Source organism: Vulpes lagopus, chromosome 8, assembly GCF_018345385.1.
Source record: "Vulpes lagopus strain Blue_001 chromosome 8, ASM1834538v1, whole genome shotgun sequence".
Lineage (NCBI taxonomy): Eukaryota > Metazoa > Chordata > Mammalia > Carnivora > Canidae > Vulpes > Vulpes lagopus.
The window spans coordinates 100,031,797-100,049,399 of NC_054831.1; the positions used below are offsets into that span (position 1 = coordinate 100,031,797).

Below are 17,603 nucleotides of genomic sequence, written 5' to 3' on the forward strand. Positions count from 1 at the left end.
TAGTACCGATGAGTACATGGAGAGACAGAGAGAGAGAACTGGAGAGAGAGAGGTCACTGGAGGATCTTCTTGAGTCTTCAGCTGAGTACTGATGAGCACATGTCTGTCAAGAAACTACTAGAATCCAGGAAAAGACCCACATAAAAGGAGCAGAGGAAGCACACCTATGATCTACAGGATGCCTGCAATAGTTTGTTCCACCAGCCGGACTGGTGAGTCTCAGGATTCACCCGGGGTGGAGTAGAGGCCTCAAGAGCCTCCTGTCAGGGATGCGGAGCATGCAGTCCTCAGGCCGCTCTGGTTCTGCCTACCAAGGTTGCAAGCAAACTCCGAGGGACCCCCAGCTGCGCCCGAGTGACTTAACCGGGTTCCACATGGCTCGGGAGCATTTCTGGGAGTGCTCAGACTGTACAGAAATACCCAGTGCCCAACAAGGTATCATCGCAACATCCAATCAACCCTGTGGCCGGAGGGAAAGACACAGAAAACGAAGGGCAAGGACCGCTCTTCTGTCTTGCAAATGCGACGAATGTCACAGTCCCCTCCTTTTCCAGCTTGGGGCTATTATCACTTTCTTCTTTGCACACCGACAGGGGTTTGCTCTATTACAACAGCATCCCTTCCCACCCTTATGAGCACCCGCGTCCCTAAGTGAGAACACCACACAGAGGGGGAACCAGGGAAATTTCTGCAGCGCTTCCCCACGGAGGCCGGTGTCTTTCTCCAGCTGTCCTTTGCCCCCCTGTCCTTCTCCCGGTCTCCGTCTCCGCAGCAGGTCCTCACCGCCACCTGTCCTTCCCTCTGCGGGGCCGCTTCCCAGAATGCGGAACGCACGGCCAGCTTTGGGGTGAAAAAAAACCTTGCTTCTTTGATTTCTTTGAACTGGCAGCTGTTAGGGCGTCGCGCGTCCTTCTCAAAGTTGGGGTGCGCCTCACCCCCCCCCCCAGCTCCCGGGGCAGCGCAGTGGCTGTGGCTCTGCGGGGTGGGGGGTGAGGGTGGGGGGACCCGTCCTGCTCCGCGTGCCCGGAGCCCCCCCCCCATCCCGGGCAGGCGGCGCGGCAACTCGGGCTGCACCTGAGCAGACGGCAGGCACCTGCCACACCCGCACTTCTCCTGCGGGTGAGCTCGCTTTCTGGCGCGCCGCGGGGCCAGCTGAGCTCCCGGGTGCCGGTGCAGGGAGCGCGAGGAAGCCGCCCAAGGCAGGGGGCGAGCAGGAGACCACGCGGTGGGAGAAGGGTCCAGGGTCGGACGGGGAGGGGAGGGGAGGGGAGGGGGCGCGCGGAGGCCGCCCCCCGCAGGAGCGCAGCGGGGCCGCGATGAGCGAGGCGGGCCGGGTGTGCTCGGGCTACTACAGCCTCAACCGCACCTTCGTGGAGCCCTTCGAGTGCCCCCGGAGCGGCGAGGGCGCCGCCCTCCGCTACTGCTGCGGCTTCGCAGACCTCAAGTACTGCTGCGGGGAGCCGGGCAGCTACTTCCCCTACAAGCACGGCTACATGTGGAGCCTCAGGTGCGCAGGCGGCGGGCCCGGGATGGAGAAGGGGGGATGCTCCGGGGGGTGGTGGTGGTGCAGGCTCGGCTCCCTGGGGGGGGGGGGCGGCTGAGGGACCCGCCCGGTGCTGCACCCCCCCGCCCCCCATCCCCGGCCTGGCCGAGGGACCCCCCCGAGGCTGTGCGCCCTGGGCGCTGGGGTGCGCGGTGCGGGGTGCGGGGGGCAGGCGCGCACAGCTCTCGCTCTTTTGCATTTGTTCGGGCATTTGGTGCATTTGAATACAAAGGGGGAGACAGACACTTGGTGGGGGGGGCGCGCCTTCTTAGGTATTCACCGAAGACCGGAGTGTTTAAAGGGTTTAAAGTCTCCTGGAGTGTGCGGAGGAATCAAAAAGAGGCGTGCGCGCGCGAAGAGCGACTGGACTCCCCAAATTTGCTCTTTTCAGATGACCCTGAACCGAATTTGATGGATCACAGGCAGAGGGAAAGTTTTACTTGCTGTGATTGATACCCGCTCCTTAGAACCTTTACAGGACACCCCTTGATTAACACGTGGGCCACTTGGCCCCTGGAGCCAAGACAGACTTTCTTTCTTTTTTTCTTTTTAAGATTTTGTTTATTTATTCATGAGAGACAGAGAGAGAGGCAGAGGGAGAAGCAGGCTCCATCCAGGGAGCCCGATGCCGGACTTGATCTGGGGTCCCCAGGATCACACCACACCCTGGGCCCAAGGCAGGCGCTAAACCGCTGAGCCACCGAGGGACCCCAGACAGAAGACTTTCTAAGGTGGAGCCTTCCTTGCCTCTTTTTCCTATGATGGCAATTTTACTTAGTCCACCTACTATTGATGTAGGTATTTTCACTGTGAAATGCTCCCCCCCCCCCCGCCGCCCCTTTCTACTCCAGAAGATTGCAACCTCTGAACTCCATCCTTTGGTTTTTGCCTGGATAATGAACGGGAAAGAACTCCAAACCCACCTTCATTGGTTTCTCACAAACCAATGAGCTGATGATGCCCGACAAGAGAGAGACGCTGCTAGCAAGCAGAAGAGTGTTATTTCTCTAATCCTCTAGCATGATCCAGAATTTGTCACACTTGTCCAGTCTCCAACGGCTGACTGTAACTGTTACTTCTGGAGGCAATGAAATAATTTTTTTTTTAAATACTGTGAGTTTCAAAAACTCCTCCAGAGGAGTGTCGCTAACCAGTCAGTTCAGGTGACAACGTTGTATTGTGGCCAGAGTGGGGCAAAATCTCAGAAAATAGTGGTGGCTTATCCCTCTCATCTGGAGAAGTAATCAGTATTGCATATCATTTGGCCTTTTGGAAAAGAGCACTTTTGGAAGCCAGCTCTGAGTCTTTGGAGGTGTTAATAATGAGGGCAGCACCTCCAACAGAGACTGGCAACTCTTAAGTCAAACTCAGAAAAGTGCCTGGGATTCTCAGACCCTTGAATAGTTCCAAAGTGACAGGCCTCAGAGGATAGGTTTATGAGGACACAGAGAACGACTAGCTAGTTGGGGTCTTCACTCAGCCTGGACAACACAGACAGGAGAGCTCAGCTCCTGGGAGACATAAAAACCATCTCAACTGATGGCATCTGTTGGCCATGTTAAACCTGGGGATCCTGTGAGTTACTGAGCGCTGGGAACGCACTGGGGAAGTAAAAATTCAGAGCTTCATTTCCCTCTTATTCTTTGCTCTCCACCCAAATTTAAAATAGTCCCCATGAGGGAAATATTCCTAAAGCCACTAGCATTTGTTCTGAGATTATGCAGCAGCTGGAGAAAGGCGGGGCGCAGCTACTACCAGGTAAGCGAAGTTGCTAAGGCGGGGAAAGGTAACATGAATGTGGTTGCAGCTTCAGAGCCCAGGATGCTGCGAGGATGGGATCATCTGGCCTGTTCTGCATTCCCCACCACCACCACCACCACCATCCTTCCACAGCATCCTTTCTTCTCTTACAAATAAGTCCCTGACCTCTCAGGACTTCCTTTGGCAACCTGCTTTGAGGACCTAGGAAAATAATACCTATTGCACAGGGCAACACATGAGGTCAGTAAGTATTTCACAAAATGAATATTTTAGGAGATGTATCTAGACTTTTGTGCGCACGAAGCAGCATTTCCAACGTAGTGGAACTGTGACTCTAACTGTCCAAGATTATGCAGGACCTTCTTTCCTTATAATAGAAAGCAGCAAAAAAAAAAAAAAAAAAAAAAAAAAATGCAGCAACAGCATGCTTTGCTTTTTCCTTCAAATCATGTGGCTGGTTTTTCAACTGTGCACATTGAAAGCTCCCAATATGCATGTTGAATTTAATTAAGTTGACTTTTAAATTGACTAAATTACTTTTTTTACTTTGAAGATTTTTTTTTTTTAATAACCTGTTCTCATTTCAGGAATCTTCCTAGATGTGCGGCAGCCTAACTGTCTTAGGCAGCATTAACTTAATGTTAATTAAGTGGATTATGTTCCCCTGTGTCTATGCATAGTCCTAACGTTCCCAGATGCATATACTCTACAAAAGTCAGCTTTGGTGCAAACTAACATGAAAGCGGAGTTGCCGGAGCCAGGGAGTCTACCCCTTGGACTCAGAGTGCACAAGCGAGGGCGAAGTCCAATTTAGATATAAAACTACATACTGACTCTAACCACAAAATTATCCAGTCTTCAGTAGGGGCCGACATGAATATAGCAGACACACGTGTCTTTGGATGTCTGACTCCAAGTCTGTGGCCAAGGAGGCCATCTCTAAATGGCAGAAGGCCTTTATCTCCTAAAATCAAAATAAATGGAATAAGCTTAGCGGCTCGCTTTTGATTTTGTTCTCCTTCTTCCCAGAGCCCTAACACACATAGCATCCCTGGTCAGAGTCTCCCCTCCCTCCTTCCCTGGGTACATCTCAAACTTGTCGGGGGCACTGCACTATGGGCAAGTCAACAGAACTATGTGCTCTTGAGCAGCTTAAAATCTCTCTCTACATGTTTACATACATTGGAAAGCAAAATAATAAGGAAAGCTTATTAGTCTTTCGAGATAATTTTTTTCCCAAGATCCTTTTCCTATTTAAAAGTATCAAGTTCACAGGCTTATGTAAACTGTGTTACCTCTCAAACGATTAGTCTTAGATAACTGCTCGGAAGGAATTATTACAAAGTTAATGCAGAGAAAAGAGTATCAGATATCCCCCCCCCCTTTTTTTTGGAGAAAAGCCCAAGGGTTTCTTCCTTGGCACTAGAGGCCTTTGGTATTATGCTCTTTTAGAAAGGAAAAACCCAGCTAAACCTGGACTTTATGTACATTTCATAAGTACTGCTTCCCTTTCATTAAACCTTCTTCTCTTTTGGAAGAGCTGTGGCTTCATGTATTGGTAGGTGCCCTCTTCCATACACGTCTCCAAAAGAAAAGTTCTACATCTGCATTGCTACTTTTGTCCCAGAGAGTATTTTGCTAATTCCCCTTTTGTTGGTGAACACGATGTTTGCTTCTAACATATACTGACAGAGGTTCCTTTGCGGTATTTAGAGAATCATGTGGCCATCCACCTGCCATCTGAGCTCGCATGATATTCTATTACTAACGTTACCATGTAAATGTATTGAGAAAATGTAAGAACCTGCGGAAGGCAGGAGGTGAGCTTTAGATTCCAATCAGAGGCCGTTTGTACTAACATATAATTTGGCTAGGAGTGCCTGGAGCAAGAATGAACAACATTCAAACCTGCCCTCTAGGGGGTGTGTGCAAACCATTTTGTGCGACAGTGAGGATGTTCTTCTTGTCTCCTCCAGCATCGGTGCCCTGGTTGGACTGGGAACTGCTGCCCTTGTTCTACTTGCCTTTGTCATCAGCGTCTGTGTCCTGTGCTACTTATTTCTGTCTACAAAGCCTCAAAGGTTAGACAGCGGCCTCCAGCTTCAGCAACTAGAGGCGTCTTCCACTCGAGAAGGTAATCCGTGTCTGTGATTCGTAGCCAACTCCCTGCATGCGATTCAAAATGATCACCCATCCCTGGGTGACACATCAGACCGTTGACAAGGAACGCTTTTCAAAAACTCGGTATGTTAGGCGCCTTTTAAAAGATTCACATGAAATCAGGCGTTAACGGTGAAAACCCTTTGAGAAATTGGGCCAGAGGACAAGAGTGGCAGGACGTAGATGTTCTCATGAAAACCAACACATGGATCCAGCAGATCCACTCTATTATGTTTAAGTCTCTTTCCGTTTTGAAGCTTTTTATCCTCTTAGAGTTAAAAAAAAAAATTAACTTTGTTTTTGATAGAGCCAAAGAAGTTGAATAGATGAGCAAAATCTCTGGTGGTTAATTCTCAGGGTTGCATCACTCAAGATGGGCCAGTCAGTGGTCAGTTGGGCTTTCCCCTGAGCATTTGAGGGGTGCAGTATTCAGGGGAGGCCCATAAAATACTGCAGAGGCCCACAGAAGGAATAAAAGCAGAGGAAAAGTCAATAGAAGACAGTGTTTGAATGGATTACACACTAGTGAAGATACACACGTGCGTGTGTGTTTGTGCGCTTGTGTGGAGAGTGCCTATAGAGTTAGAAAGAAATTTTTATGTACGGTTTGTGGAACTGGGTCTCATCATCTCAATTACAAAGTGTCACACAAATGCTAACCGTTAGCATGTGAAATTCAATCAGAAAGAATTGTTGTGACTTTTGTGAATATAAATTTCTCTTGGTGTATTTAAAAAGTAGTAATCAAACATTTTGAGATACATACTTAAAGTGTATTTTAATAGAAATTTAGGATGTAGGGATGCCTGGGTGGCTCAGTGGTTGAGTATCTGCCTTTGACTGAGGGCTTGATCCCGGGAGCCTGCTTCTGCCTCTACCTCTTTCTCTGTGTCTCTCATGAATAAATAAAAATATTTTTTTAAAATGTAGGATCTATATATTTAGAACAAGATACAAGTGCTCACCAACTTCTACTTAAAAAGGAACTGAAAAGTTTACTTTAAAAAGTTTTGGAAAGTCACCTGCTCAGATGCCCTCCTTGGGCTGAATCCTGAAACTTCTATTTATGGAGTAGATGCTCTGTGACCTTATCAAATACACTGTGACTGAATGATTGCATTGGCTCTACTTTCCTTTTCTGCAGAGGAGATCTCTCTCAGAGGGTGTCCTGCATCACAGATCAAGAGGCCAGGGTCCCTTGGTGGATCTTTTTCTGAAGCGCTGTTTGGAACTGTGCGGCTGAATGGACAGGTTGTTCATTGAAGTGAGTCCAGTAGCTTAGATCCTGTTTCTCCACTGGCAAAATGCAGCACTGGATTGGTGATCACCAAAGAATTAGATCATAAAATCAATTTTTGTCTCAAGATAATTTAAAGTAGAAATTCTTGAATTTTGCTATGCCTAAGAATCACCTAGGGAACTCCAGACTCTGCATTTTATTTTATTTTTAAAGATTTTTATTTATTTATTCATGAGAGATACACAGAGAGAGGCAGAGACACAGGCAGAGGGAGAAGCAGGCTCCCTGCAGGAGGATGTACTGAGCCACCCAGGCATCCCCAGACTCTGCATTTTAAAACAAATAGCTCCCCTTCCCAGCTAACCCCTTGCTCCCCTGCTGTCTGCTGTCCACAAAGCAGGAAAAGTGAGGCTGCTAAAACCCAAGCCAGGTCTTGTCAGTTCTCTGCTAAAAATAAAAAACAAAAAACAAAAAACAAAACAAAACAAAACCTTAATCACTTCCCATCCATCTTGTTAGATACTGAAGCCTTACCTGGGACCTATCAGGGCTTCTGCAGTTTGGCCTCTCCACCCACATTCCTCTTATCTCCTGTGCGGAGGAGACACATTGGCCTCTTTGCTGTCCCTTGAAACTCCTCTGCTGCAGGGCCTTTGCATGTGCTGCCACCCTTGTCCAGAAGGCTTTTTCCTGAGATATCCATGTGACTTGCACTGCCTTTCACATCTTTACTAAAAGGTCACATTCCTAGGGAGTTCTTCCCTGGTCACCCTGTCTGGCTTTTTAGCTCCCCTTCATTATTTCACACACCCTTCCCGTTCTATTTTTCTCCTAAGCGGTCAGCACTACTATACTATATATTTTAGTTATCTACTGTCTAACTTTTCTCCACTCCCACTGGAGAGTACGTTCCAAGAAAGTAATAATTTTCATCTTGTTTCCTTACGACTGTATCGCTATTGCCTAGAACACGTAACGATGTTTGTTGAATGAAGTAAATGATCAATTTATAGTAGATGATCAAAGGGACATCTTTATTGTGACCTATAGAGTCATCAAAGTCATTGAATGTCTCCTGTGTGCAGTGCGTTGTGCTAAGTAGAAGTTGGCTGTTTTTCCTGATTTATCTCAGGGACTGCTCCAGAATGTTATTTCATGTTGTTATTTCATGTTATTTCATGTTGGCTCTGAGAACCCAGCAACAGAATTAGTTGGCTTGTTGATTCAAGTCTTGTCCTCTTATTGCTGTTTAGATAAGGAGATCCATTAATGCCCTTCTGAGGTAGTTAGAAGGAGTTGCTTCCTTGCATCAAAATGTTTCCTCTCAAAAACATTGTGTGCTGTTGACAAGGCAGGGTTTTATATGATCACCACCTTCCTGCTGCTTTCAAATGAAGTGATTTGGGTTCTTTGGGTTGGTTTTAACCAAATCAGACATGGTGGGGAGCCCAAAACAAAATAGGCCGTCCACATGTTACTGAGACAGGAAAAGAAGATGGTTTATATTTGAAAGTGATCCTTTAAAGTGCAAACATTGTGGTGCTGCTGTGAAATATGCATATGCTCTGTTCCACCTAGGAATAGATTCCCGTGTCCTAGCTATTAAAATAAAAAGTCCTTATTCCACTTAAAGAATGCCTTCAAGGTCAAGGACATAATGAAATGTTTGCAGAAGAGCAAGCAAGTGAATATTACATCAGAGGAAACTGGTATTTTCTGTTACGACTCTCTTCTTTCAAAGTGACCTATTCCTAAGAGTCGACCTCCCATTATTTTAGATTTTTATAAAATTTTTATAATTGAGACTGTTGTCATTACAGGCAATTTGAATGGCTTAGAAGGGAAAAGTGTTTTTGTGTGCATTCTAAAACTGACTTAGGGTGGGCAACCCTCTCGGGTCCCCTCTGTCTTCGAAGCTTTGTACTATCACTTTACTATGTCTCAGTAAACCTTGCTTGGAGTGTCTTGGGGGCTCAGTCGATTAAGCATCTGCTTTAGGCTCTGGTCATGCTCTCAGGGTCCTGGGACTGAGCCCCACCTTGGGCTCAGCAGGGAGTCTGCTTCTCCTTCAGCCCCTCCTTCTACTCGTGCTCAATTGCGTGCTCTCTCTCTCTCTCTCTCTCAAATAAATAAATCTTTTAAAAAAAAGAATAAAACCCAATAAAGATACACAAAGGAAAACTTGGCAAAACTGTCTATTAAACTATTCTAGACTTAGACTATTGTCACTTATAGAAACACCAAAGTGCAGTGCCCTAAGTCAGTTTTATTTTTTTTAATTTTAAAAAAGATTTTTTTATTTGTTTGACAGAGAGCAAGAGAAGAAAAAGCAGGGGAGCGGCAGGGGGAGAGGGAGAAGCAGACTCCCTGCTGTGCAGGGAGCCCCTTCCGACCACATGGGGCATTGGAAATGTGCATAACTCAAAACACGGAAAGAGGGAAGAAAATGATGATGGGACACAATTTAAAGGGTAATTAATTTCTTGGCGACAGTACCTGTCCACAAAGTGTACCCTGGATGTAGCCCGATGAAACACTGCAGTCACTGCCAGTGATCTGATGTTTTCGGGATCAATTCAAAATGTATAAAAGCTTAAATTGTATACATCAGAAAGAAAGGGTGCCTGGGTGGCTCAGCCGGTTAAGCGTCTGCCTTCGGCTCAGGTCATGATCTCAGCTTTAAATTATTTGAAGTCCCCTTTTATGTTTACCCTTTTCCCATCTTATTTTTAAAATTTACGTCATTTTTTTTCCATTTGGCTGAATGTGAAGGCTTGTCTTTAATAATAACATATTTTCCTCCTCACATCTGAAGAAGATTGGAGCTCCAGGAAGCCTAAGCACATCCACCCTGTGGTTCTGACACGCTGGGGGAGTGTGTGTGTGTGGGGGGGGGGAGTGGTGAAGGCCTAAGGACAGGGCTTGTTGGAAGCAGAGTTTGGGATGGAAATTGAAAGGACAGTTATTAGTAGAGCTGCTTGGCACAAAGAGAACAATACAGCTGTAGAGAGGTAGTAGAAACTCCAAGCCTGTATCTACCTGGTGGTCTCTCTTGTAAAGGCAGGCGATCTAAATGAGAGAGAGCAAGCAAATCCTCAGTAAGGTGTGGCTGCCTAGGAGAAAAATAGAAATTACCTATAGAATCCTGAGAAAGCACATCTGAGGATCATGCAATTGTTTCTTCTGCCCGTGAGCACCAACATGACTCGGCCTGGCTCAGAATGGTCTGCTCTGTTTCTTCTTCTTGGAAGAGTCACCTGGAAAGAAAGACCTTTCTTTCAATTCACTTTTATTGGTGGAGAATGAGACAATATGGGGAAACAAAGAAACAGGGTCTTACGTGATTGCACCGTACAGAGATGGGGGTTATGAACACCATGTTGAATTCTTTCATGGATTTTTGGTATGCATCTATACACAAGTGGATCTAACAAAATGGGAGGAGGGATGAGTCTTACGCATTTTTTTCCACTGGACAATATTGACATCTTTGTTTGCCAATAAGTAAATGCCTTTGTCATAGAATAATTCCACTTTACTGACAGAGTGCTGTTATTTTTTTTTTATTCTTTTATCTTGATATGATTTCACACTTTGAGAAAAATTGCAAGAATTGCATAGAGGTTGTATACCTCTTCTTAATGTTTTGCCTCATTTTCTTTATCATTGACTTCCATTCAATGTATATTTTCTGAACCATTTGAAAATAATTTTGCAGATATTGTGCCTTTTAACCATAAATATTTCAGTATTTCCAAAGAAGAGGGTTTTTTTCTTACATAGTTACAGCATGTTCATCAAAGTCAGGAAATGTAACATGGATACAGTAATATCTAATCTTCAGTTCATATTCAGATTTTGCCAATATCCTTAATAGTGATGTTTTTCTCATCCGCATCTAGTCTAGTAATTAGTTGTCGTATTTCTTTAGCCTCCTTTAATTGTCAGCCTTTCTTTGTCTTTCATGATCTCGACATTTTTGAAAAGCAAAAACCAGTTATTCTGTACAGTGTCTTTCAATTTGTCTAATATTTTCTCATGATTGGAGAGAGATAATACATTTTGACAGGAATACATGGAAATCATATTCTCAGGGCATCATAGCAGGAAGCACATAATATTGTTTTGTCCCATTAGAGGTGATACTAACTTTGATTCGTTGGTTAAGGTTGTATTTGCTGGATTAGTATGTTGTAAAGTCACGATTGTTCCCTATTAATTACTAAGTACTTTGTGAGGAGGTACTTTGAGATGGAAAATATTCTGTTCCTTCTCAAATTTTCATCCATTCATTGATGGGTCTTGACTGAGTTTTTTCATTCAAAATTTCTTTCTTCTTTTTTCTTTCTTTCTTTCTTTCTTTCTTTCTTTCTTTCTTTCTTTCTTTCTTTCTTTCTTTCTTTCTTTCTTTCTCTTGATTTTATTTATTTATTCATGAGACAGAGAGAGAGAGAGGCAGAGACACAGGCAGAGGGAGAAGCAGGCTCCCTGCCAGGGAGCCTGATGCGGCACTTGATCTCAGGACCCTGGGATCACAACCTGAGCCGAAGGCAGATGCTCAACCATTGAACCACCCAGGTGTCCCCATTCAAAATTTCAAAATAATTTTAGACCTATTATTACAATAGTTATAAAATAGTGACTTTCCAAGCCTCACATTCCTTTGATGTTGGTTGCTATTCTACTACAAGGAAGAGCTTTCCTTTCTCCCCTATTTATTTACCTATTCATTTATTTATTAAGATCAGTATGGACTCAGATTCTTTGTTTTAAAATATTCTATTACTGTCATTATTTATTCTAATCCTTACATTGTCTCAGATTTGGCCTGTGGGAGCCTCCTTTAAATTGGGTCCTTTGCCCTTTTGAAATGTGTCCAAAATTTTTTGAACGCTATTTTGCTGTGTTAAATTTATCAATCCATTTATTCTTAAGCTAATAATATACCTTAAAAATTATGGTAGTGATATGGTTTTAATATCTGACCAGGCAAGTCTTTCTCCTTCCTCCCTTACCACTATTCTTCTTTATCAAAGTTTGTTGGCTACTCCTGTAATGTTCAGGCTTCCAAATAAATTTTTGAATCACGCCAAATTTTTAAAAATCAAGTGGTATTTTGATGGGTTTTGCACTAAGTTTACAGATAACTTTGGGATCTATTTTTCTTAATAGCCTTAACACCTCTCCAACAAAACCCTGCTCAAAACTCTTATTCAGTAGGCTGCCAAATTATTTTGTAATACCATTCTTTGTTTCAGAAAGTCTTTAAGAACTCACTGAGATCTTAGTAGAAGATGGGGTAATTTGAACTCAATGGCAGAAAAGGTTGATATGTCTCCTAAAGGGGTCTTTCTACTTAAAATCATATAATTATATAATATAATAATATTATAATTATAATCATATAATTTCCTATGACTGTTTTTGTTCCTAGAATGTAGAAGATCAAATTGCTCAGCAGAGCTACTGCCACATTTGGTATTTGTGGGTCCTCCTCAGGGCTCAGGGTTAGGCAATCTTGGCTGATGTTGGAACCAATAAACAAAACAGAAGCCGGTCTCTTGTGAAAATTCATTTAAAGGATTTTAAATATCCACTAGGTTATTTTTGAGTTATGTTATTCACCAGTGGTTGGGAAAATTTAATAATGCAGAAAAGAAAAAGGAAAAGAAAGCTCATTGTGGAAAAAAATAGGATAGGAAAAACATTTCTGGAGAGAACTGCCTTCACTCATCGGTGGATGGATAAAGCAAAAGGGCAAGTCAAAGATTGTAGCTTTTACAGTAAATTTTTAAGTGTATTTATCTGAGATATCTATATATTCTTAAGGCGACAGGGAAAACACAATAGATCAGTAGGTCACTAGGCAAGTTTTGCCCACTTGACCATTACCTTCAGATCCAGCCTATGGGCCATATTAAACTCGAAGGGAAAACATCCGCTTGCAAATCAATCACACTTAGGGTAGATTTAAGGTTTCCTGTTTTCCCTAGGAGGAACTGTGGGATGAGTCAGATGTGTAGATTTTCCACTCAGCAATAAAGTGAGCCAGCTAATTAGGAATTAGAAGCTGCTGTAGGATGGAGAATGTGACACAGAAGCTAGGGGGATGTGGGCAGATGAGAGCAGAAAAGCTTAATTACAGTTCCGGCCAGATAGTCAAAGAGAGGAAGACCTGCAGGGGTCTCCAGCACTCTTTTGGTATTTTGAAATGGCAAGCAAGGGCAGAGTTCACAGATGAGTTATAAGATAAATGGATTCCCGAGGAATGGTTCTGAAAATGAATGCAAAATTCAACTATTATCAGAAAAAAAAAAAAATCTCTTGGTGTACTTTGTGGAGGATACGTGCAAAGATTGTCTGAGGAATTGGATTTGAATTTTGGCAAAGGCCAAAGCTTTAATTTAAATGCCAATCTGAGAGGTATAGAATTAAAGGAAGGTTGAGATTTCTCTCTGATGACCAGACACCAAAAAAAAAAAAAAAGAAAGAAAAAAAAGAAAGAAAGAAAGAAAAAGAAAATGGGCCACAAGCTGTGGAAAGAACAACTAATGTCAAACCTAGTTAAGAACAGTAATGTTGGAGCCTCACAATCTGCATTCAGTAAGGAAAAGGAGGAATTAAAAAAGAAAAACCTTTTAGATGTAACAAATCCCTTGGGAGCTCCATGGAATGATAGATTTATTTAAAATCCAGTCCATGTTGTAATCCTGGCACCAGAAGAAGAGGCAGCTGGTTTTTCTCTACCTTGTTGGCTAAAAAATTAGCATCTGTTTATCAAAGCAAAACGAGGAAAAGGTGAGGTTGCTCAGACTTTTCTTGCTTTCTCTTTTAAGAGGATTCCAAAGAGGTGCAGTTGGCTGGACTCTTGTTACCACGATAGCTACTCACTGCAGTGGTTTTTCTCTATGTCCAATTACTCTGACTTACCAGAAAGGATACACGTTGAAAGCCTCTTTGGATTTTTTCTTTTTTTAATAAGTTGTGAGAAGGGAGTGAACACTAGGGGTGTTAACTTGCTAATCAAAATTCCTGCTTCCAGTGACATTGGAAGGGTGTTTCTGACAAATCTTTTCTGGTTTGTGAAGCAGATTGGTTCCATGAGGGGAACTGCCTTGCTGTCAGAAGCCAGTCTAAAAAACAAAGTTGTGCCTACACTGATTAGAAGGATCCAGTAGCCAAGGAGATAAGGAGGCAGGGCTGGAGAATGGGTGTCTTTACAAGTCCCCGATGAAGAGAAACCTGTAACACTGGAGTATATTTTGCAAGCGTTGAAATCTCAGAGGGCAGTAGACAGGTTAGTTCAACTCTCTCGGTTGTTGCCAGAAAATACATAATGGAAACTGGGGCTGTCAGAACTGAGATGACTAAGAGAGAACCCCAAGCTAAGGGGTTCTTAGAGAGAACCTCTAAGTTAGGAAATAACTTCCTGAATTTATTTTTTAAAAAATACAAAAACTATATGTGACAAGGTAGATAAAAACACCTTGGGGAGGAGGGTGGGGAGTGGGGGTGAATGGGTGACGGGCACTGAGGGGGGGACACTTGATGGGATGAGCACTGGGTGTTATTCTGTATGTTGGTGAATTGAACACCAATAAAAAATTAATTTATTATAAAAAAACACCTTGAAAATCTTATTGAAATAACTTATGAATCTAAGTCTGTAAAAAAGCTTAGGAAACACAAAGGACTAGAATTAACCAACATTCAGTTCAGCATTTCAGAAACTCCAATAAAAGTCTTAAGTTTTAGATGTGTCAAGAAATGCTTACGTAAGATGCAAAAGCCACCCAGATGATGTGAAGCTAATTTACACCCTCTATCCTTGATCTTTTATCTTTACCTGCTGAATACTGAAGAGGACTAACCAAACATTGCTGTGCAAATGAAAAACAAACCTAGAAATATTTTTGCTTTTCAAATGTTCCCAGAGGAAAACAGTTTCAGTGGCCCCCATAGAGAATAAATTCCACCACTGAAGTGCTTGGTAGTTAAATTTCCATCTATTAGTTTCTAAAATTCCACTCTGCAAGTGACAGTCAAGTCAAATTTATCGGTTTATTAGATTTTTCATGCCAGCTTTCCCTACTCCATTTAACAGATAATGATTGCTGACTGGGCATAGAGCTACTTACCAGGTAGAAAATGTTGTGCCTACAACAAATTAACTTCTAAAAAAAAAAAAATCACATTATATGGTTGAAACATTATGATGGAATGTTGAGAAGTAGAACATGTACTTTACCACCACAGAGGTTCAGAAGTGATGAAATAAAGGCATCTTTTGAACGATTCCAGGCCCTACGCTTTAAACTTCGGATACTTTTAAGGTGAGCTCAGAGAACAGTGCCACCCATGTTGCCCAGTGCTGTGGGTAGGATCTGGGAGCTGGAGGGAGACATGGTTCTTCATCACTTGTAAATATCTCGCCCTGCGAGTGCTGAGGTCCCAAATCAACCCACCGTGGGGGTATGCTGACGGGGTCTGGAAAGCAGTCTGTACAATTACTTATAACTGAGCAAAGCCAGGCAGTATGAACACATTGAAAGATGTAAGTGGGAAACAGTAGAGGAAGGAGCTGTTTCTAATCGGGCAACCTCTTGGCCAATGGATCCCACTTCCTCTAAGGGAGGTTCAGAGCAGATTTTTTTTCTAAATGAGACTAACTGGGGAGGAAGATGGGGCTAGGAACCAACGCGCTGGGCCCTGAGGCACTCCTGAATCTAAGAGGCCTGAGAGAAGAAAAAGGGACCAACAAGAGACTGAGAAGGAGCAATGGAGAAAGAGGAGGGGAGTCAAGAAAGGGTGGTATCCTGGAGACAAAGGAAGGACAATGCTGCCAGTAGGTCAGACATGCGGACTGTGAACTGGCCTAGGGATTCAGCACCAGGAGGGCATTAGTGACAGCAGGGATTAATCTACTGCTTCTACATATTTATGTTGTTTAAATTTGGATATGTTGGTGAACTATATGATACAATAACTTTTCTTTAAGATTTTTTTGAGAGAGGGATCCCTGGGTGGCGCAGCGGTTTGGCGCCTGCCTTTGGCCCAGGGCGCGATCCTGGAGACCCGGGATCGAATCCCACGTCAGGCTCCCGGTGCATGGAGCCTGCTTCTCCCTCTGCTTGTGTCTCTGCCTCTCTTTCTCTCTCTCTGTGACTATCATAAATAAATAAAAAATTAAAAAAAAAAAAAAGATTTTTTTGAGAGAGAGAGAAAGCCGGGGAGGGGGGTGCTGAGGAGGAAGGAGGGGGAGCCAAAGGGAGAGAATCTCAAGCAGACTCCATGCTGAGTGCTGAGCCAGGCATGGGGCTCCAGTCTCAAGATCCTGAGATCATGACCTGAGCTGAAATCAAGTCAGATGCTTAATCAACGCAGCTGCCCAGGAGTGCCCTTAACTTTTCTAACAATCATTCTTGAAGAATAATCCATTTCTTTGCTATGAGGTTTGGTTTTGGTGATGAGCAAAGGTCCATATTCCTCTACCCTTATGCATTTTGGACTCATATTTACATGGAATGAGTGAATGAGATTGTGGCACAAATGTGTTTTTTTTTAAGATTTTATTTATTTATTCATGAGAGACTGAGAGAGAGAGAGAGAGGCAGAGACACAGGTGGAGGGAGAAGCAGGCTCCATGCAGGGAGCCTGACGTGGGACTCGATCCTCGGGATTCCAGGATCACGTCCTGGGCCGAAGGCAGGCGCTAAACTGCTGAGCCACAAGGGATTCCCCACAAATGTGTTTCTTTTTAAACATTACATCTAAACTGATTATGATGGCAAAGCCTTAAGAGTGTTGCAAATTATTACGATTAGCTTTAGTATAGTTTTGTTCGTTATGCACAGGGACAATCACACTTTTATTTAGCAACCCAGAAATTGTTGCCTTCTTCTCAATGTGTAATTTCCTCCATGGAAACATGGAGGCAAAAAAATAAAAAAGGTAAGCACGGAAATGAAATTCTTACTTCTGTTATCATTTCCCTAATTTCACTTTCAGAAGGAAATGCTCAAAAACAACTTTAAAACGATTCAATTCTCACTCATCCATGGAGTGTTTTCAAGACATATTTTCAATACGGCTCCAAAGCACACATTTTAAAAAGCCAAATGTTATGTCATAATTTCAAATAACTATTTCATTTGGTTTGTGTTTTGCAGGCAACCCGAACAGGAAAACCAAAGCCCCCAATTCAAACGCAGCATCAAATTCAACAATTGAAACATCCTATGAAGCTGATGATATAATTCAAGATCCAAAAATGGATACCACACAAATCAAAACTGTGTATTATTAAACAGCCTGTGTTGTAAAAGCTCACTGCAGAGATGGAGCCATACAAATAAAGAATGCATTCCAAATACAGTTCGTAATTATGCTTTTTAAAAATTCACAAAGCAAGACACAGCTGCATTTTCGATTATTCAATTAATTTATTAAAAACCTACTAAGGTTTCTGATCATGTGGAGTTTACTTTTATTTGCTAATTAAGATATTTTTGCATTACATGAAATTAGGCTAATACTTCATGAGAAATTAAAGAACTTATCAATAACAGACAAGCAAGCCTATGCCAGTGCAGAACAATGAGAAACTTGTCATATCATCAACATTTCACAATTCTTTTGATACTTAGAGGCAGTTCTTTTTATGAGATGGTACAGGATAGGGGAAATCTCAGGGGGAATGGTCTTACAAAATAGAGGTGGCAGGTTCTTAGGTCTCTTAGAGATCAACCCACGCCTTTTTTAGAGGGCTTGCTGGGCACAAAATGAATATATTGTCTTTATAAAAGCTAACATTCAGTAACATTCCCTCACAATGTGTAATCTGCATGACAAATATTTTCTGCATACCAAAGGGGTAACCCTAACAAAAATCCTTCACTG

At 43.0% G+C, this 17,603-nt stretch overlaps 1 protein-coding gene across 1 annotated transcript; it reads left to right on the forward strand.

Annotated features, from left to right (window-relative positions):
- The first annotated feature begins 1,316 nt into the window (after positions 1-1,316).
- Positions 1,317-17,313, forward strand: SHISAL2B (shisa like 2B). The gene is made up of 3 exons (XM_041765650.1): positions 1,317-1,507; positions 5,281-5,438; positions 16,874-17,313. The coding sequence occupies exons 1-3, from the start codon at positions 1,317-1,319 to the stop codon at positions 17,008-17,010; spliced, it is 486 nt and encodes a 161-aa protein (XP_041621584.1). The 3' UTR covers positions 17,011-17,313.
- The last annotated feature ends 290 nt before the right edge of the window (positions 17,314-17,603 follow it).

What these genes read in the sequence shown, in the direction of transcription:
- SHISAL2B (XM_041765650.1), top strand. Translation starts at nt 1,317, where the DNA reads ATGAGCGAGGCGGGCCGGGTGTGCTCGGGCTACTACAGCCTCAACCGC. An exon ending in GGCTACATGTGGAGCCTCAG is followed by an intron (nt 1,508 to 5,280) that starts GTGCGCAGGCGG and finishes TGTCTCCTCCAG; the next exon opens with CATCGGTGCCCTGGTTGGAC. An exon ending in GGCGTCTTCCACTCGAGAAG is followed by an intron (nt 5,439 to 16,873) that starts GTAATCCGTGTC and finishes TGTGTTTTGCAG; the next exon opens with GCAACCCGAACAGGAAAACC.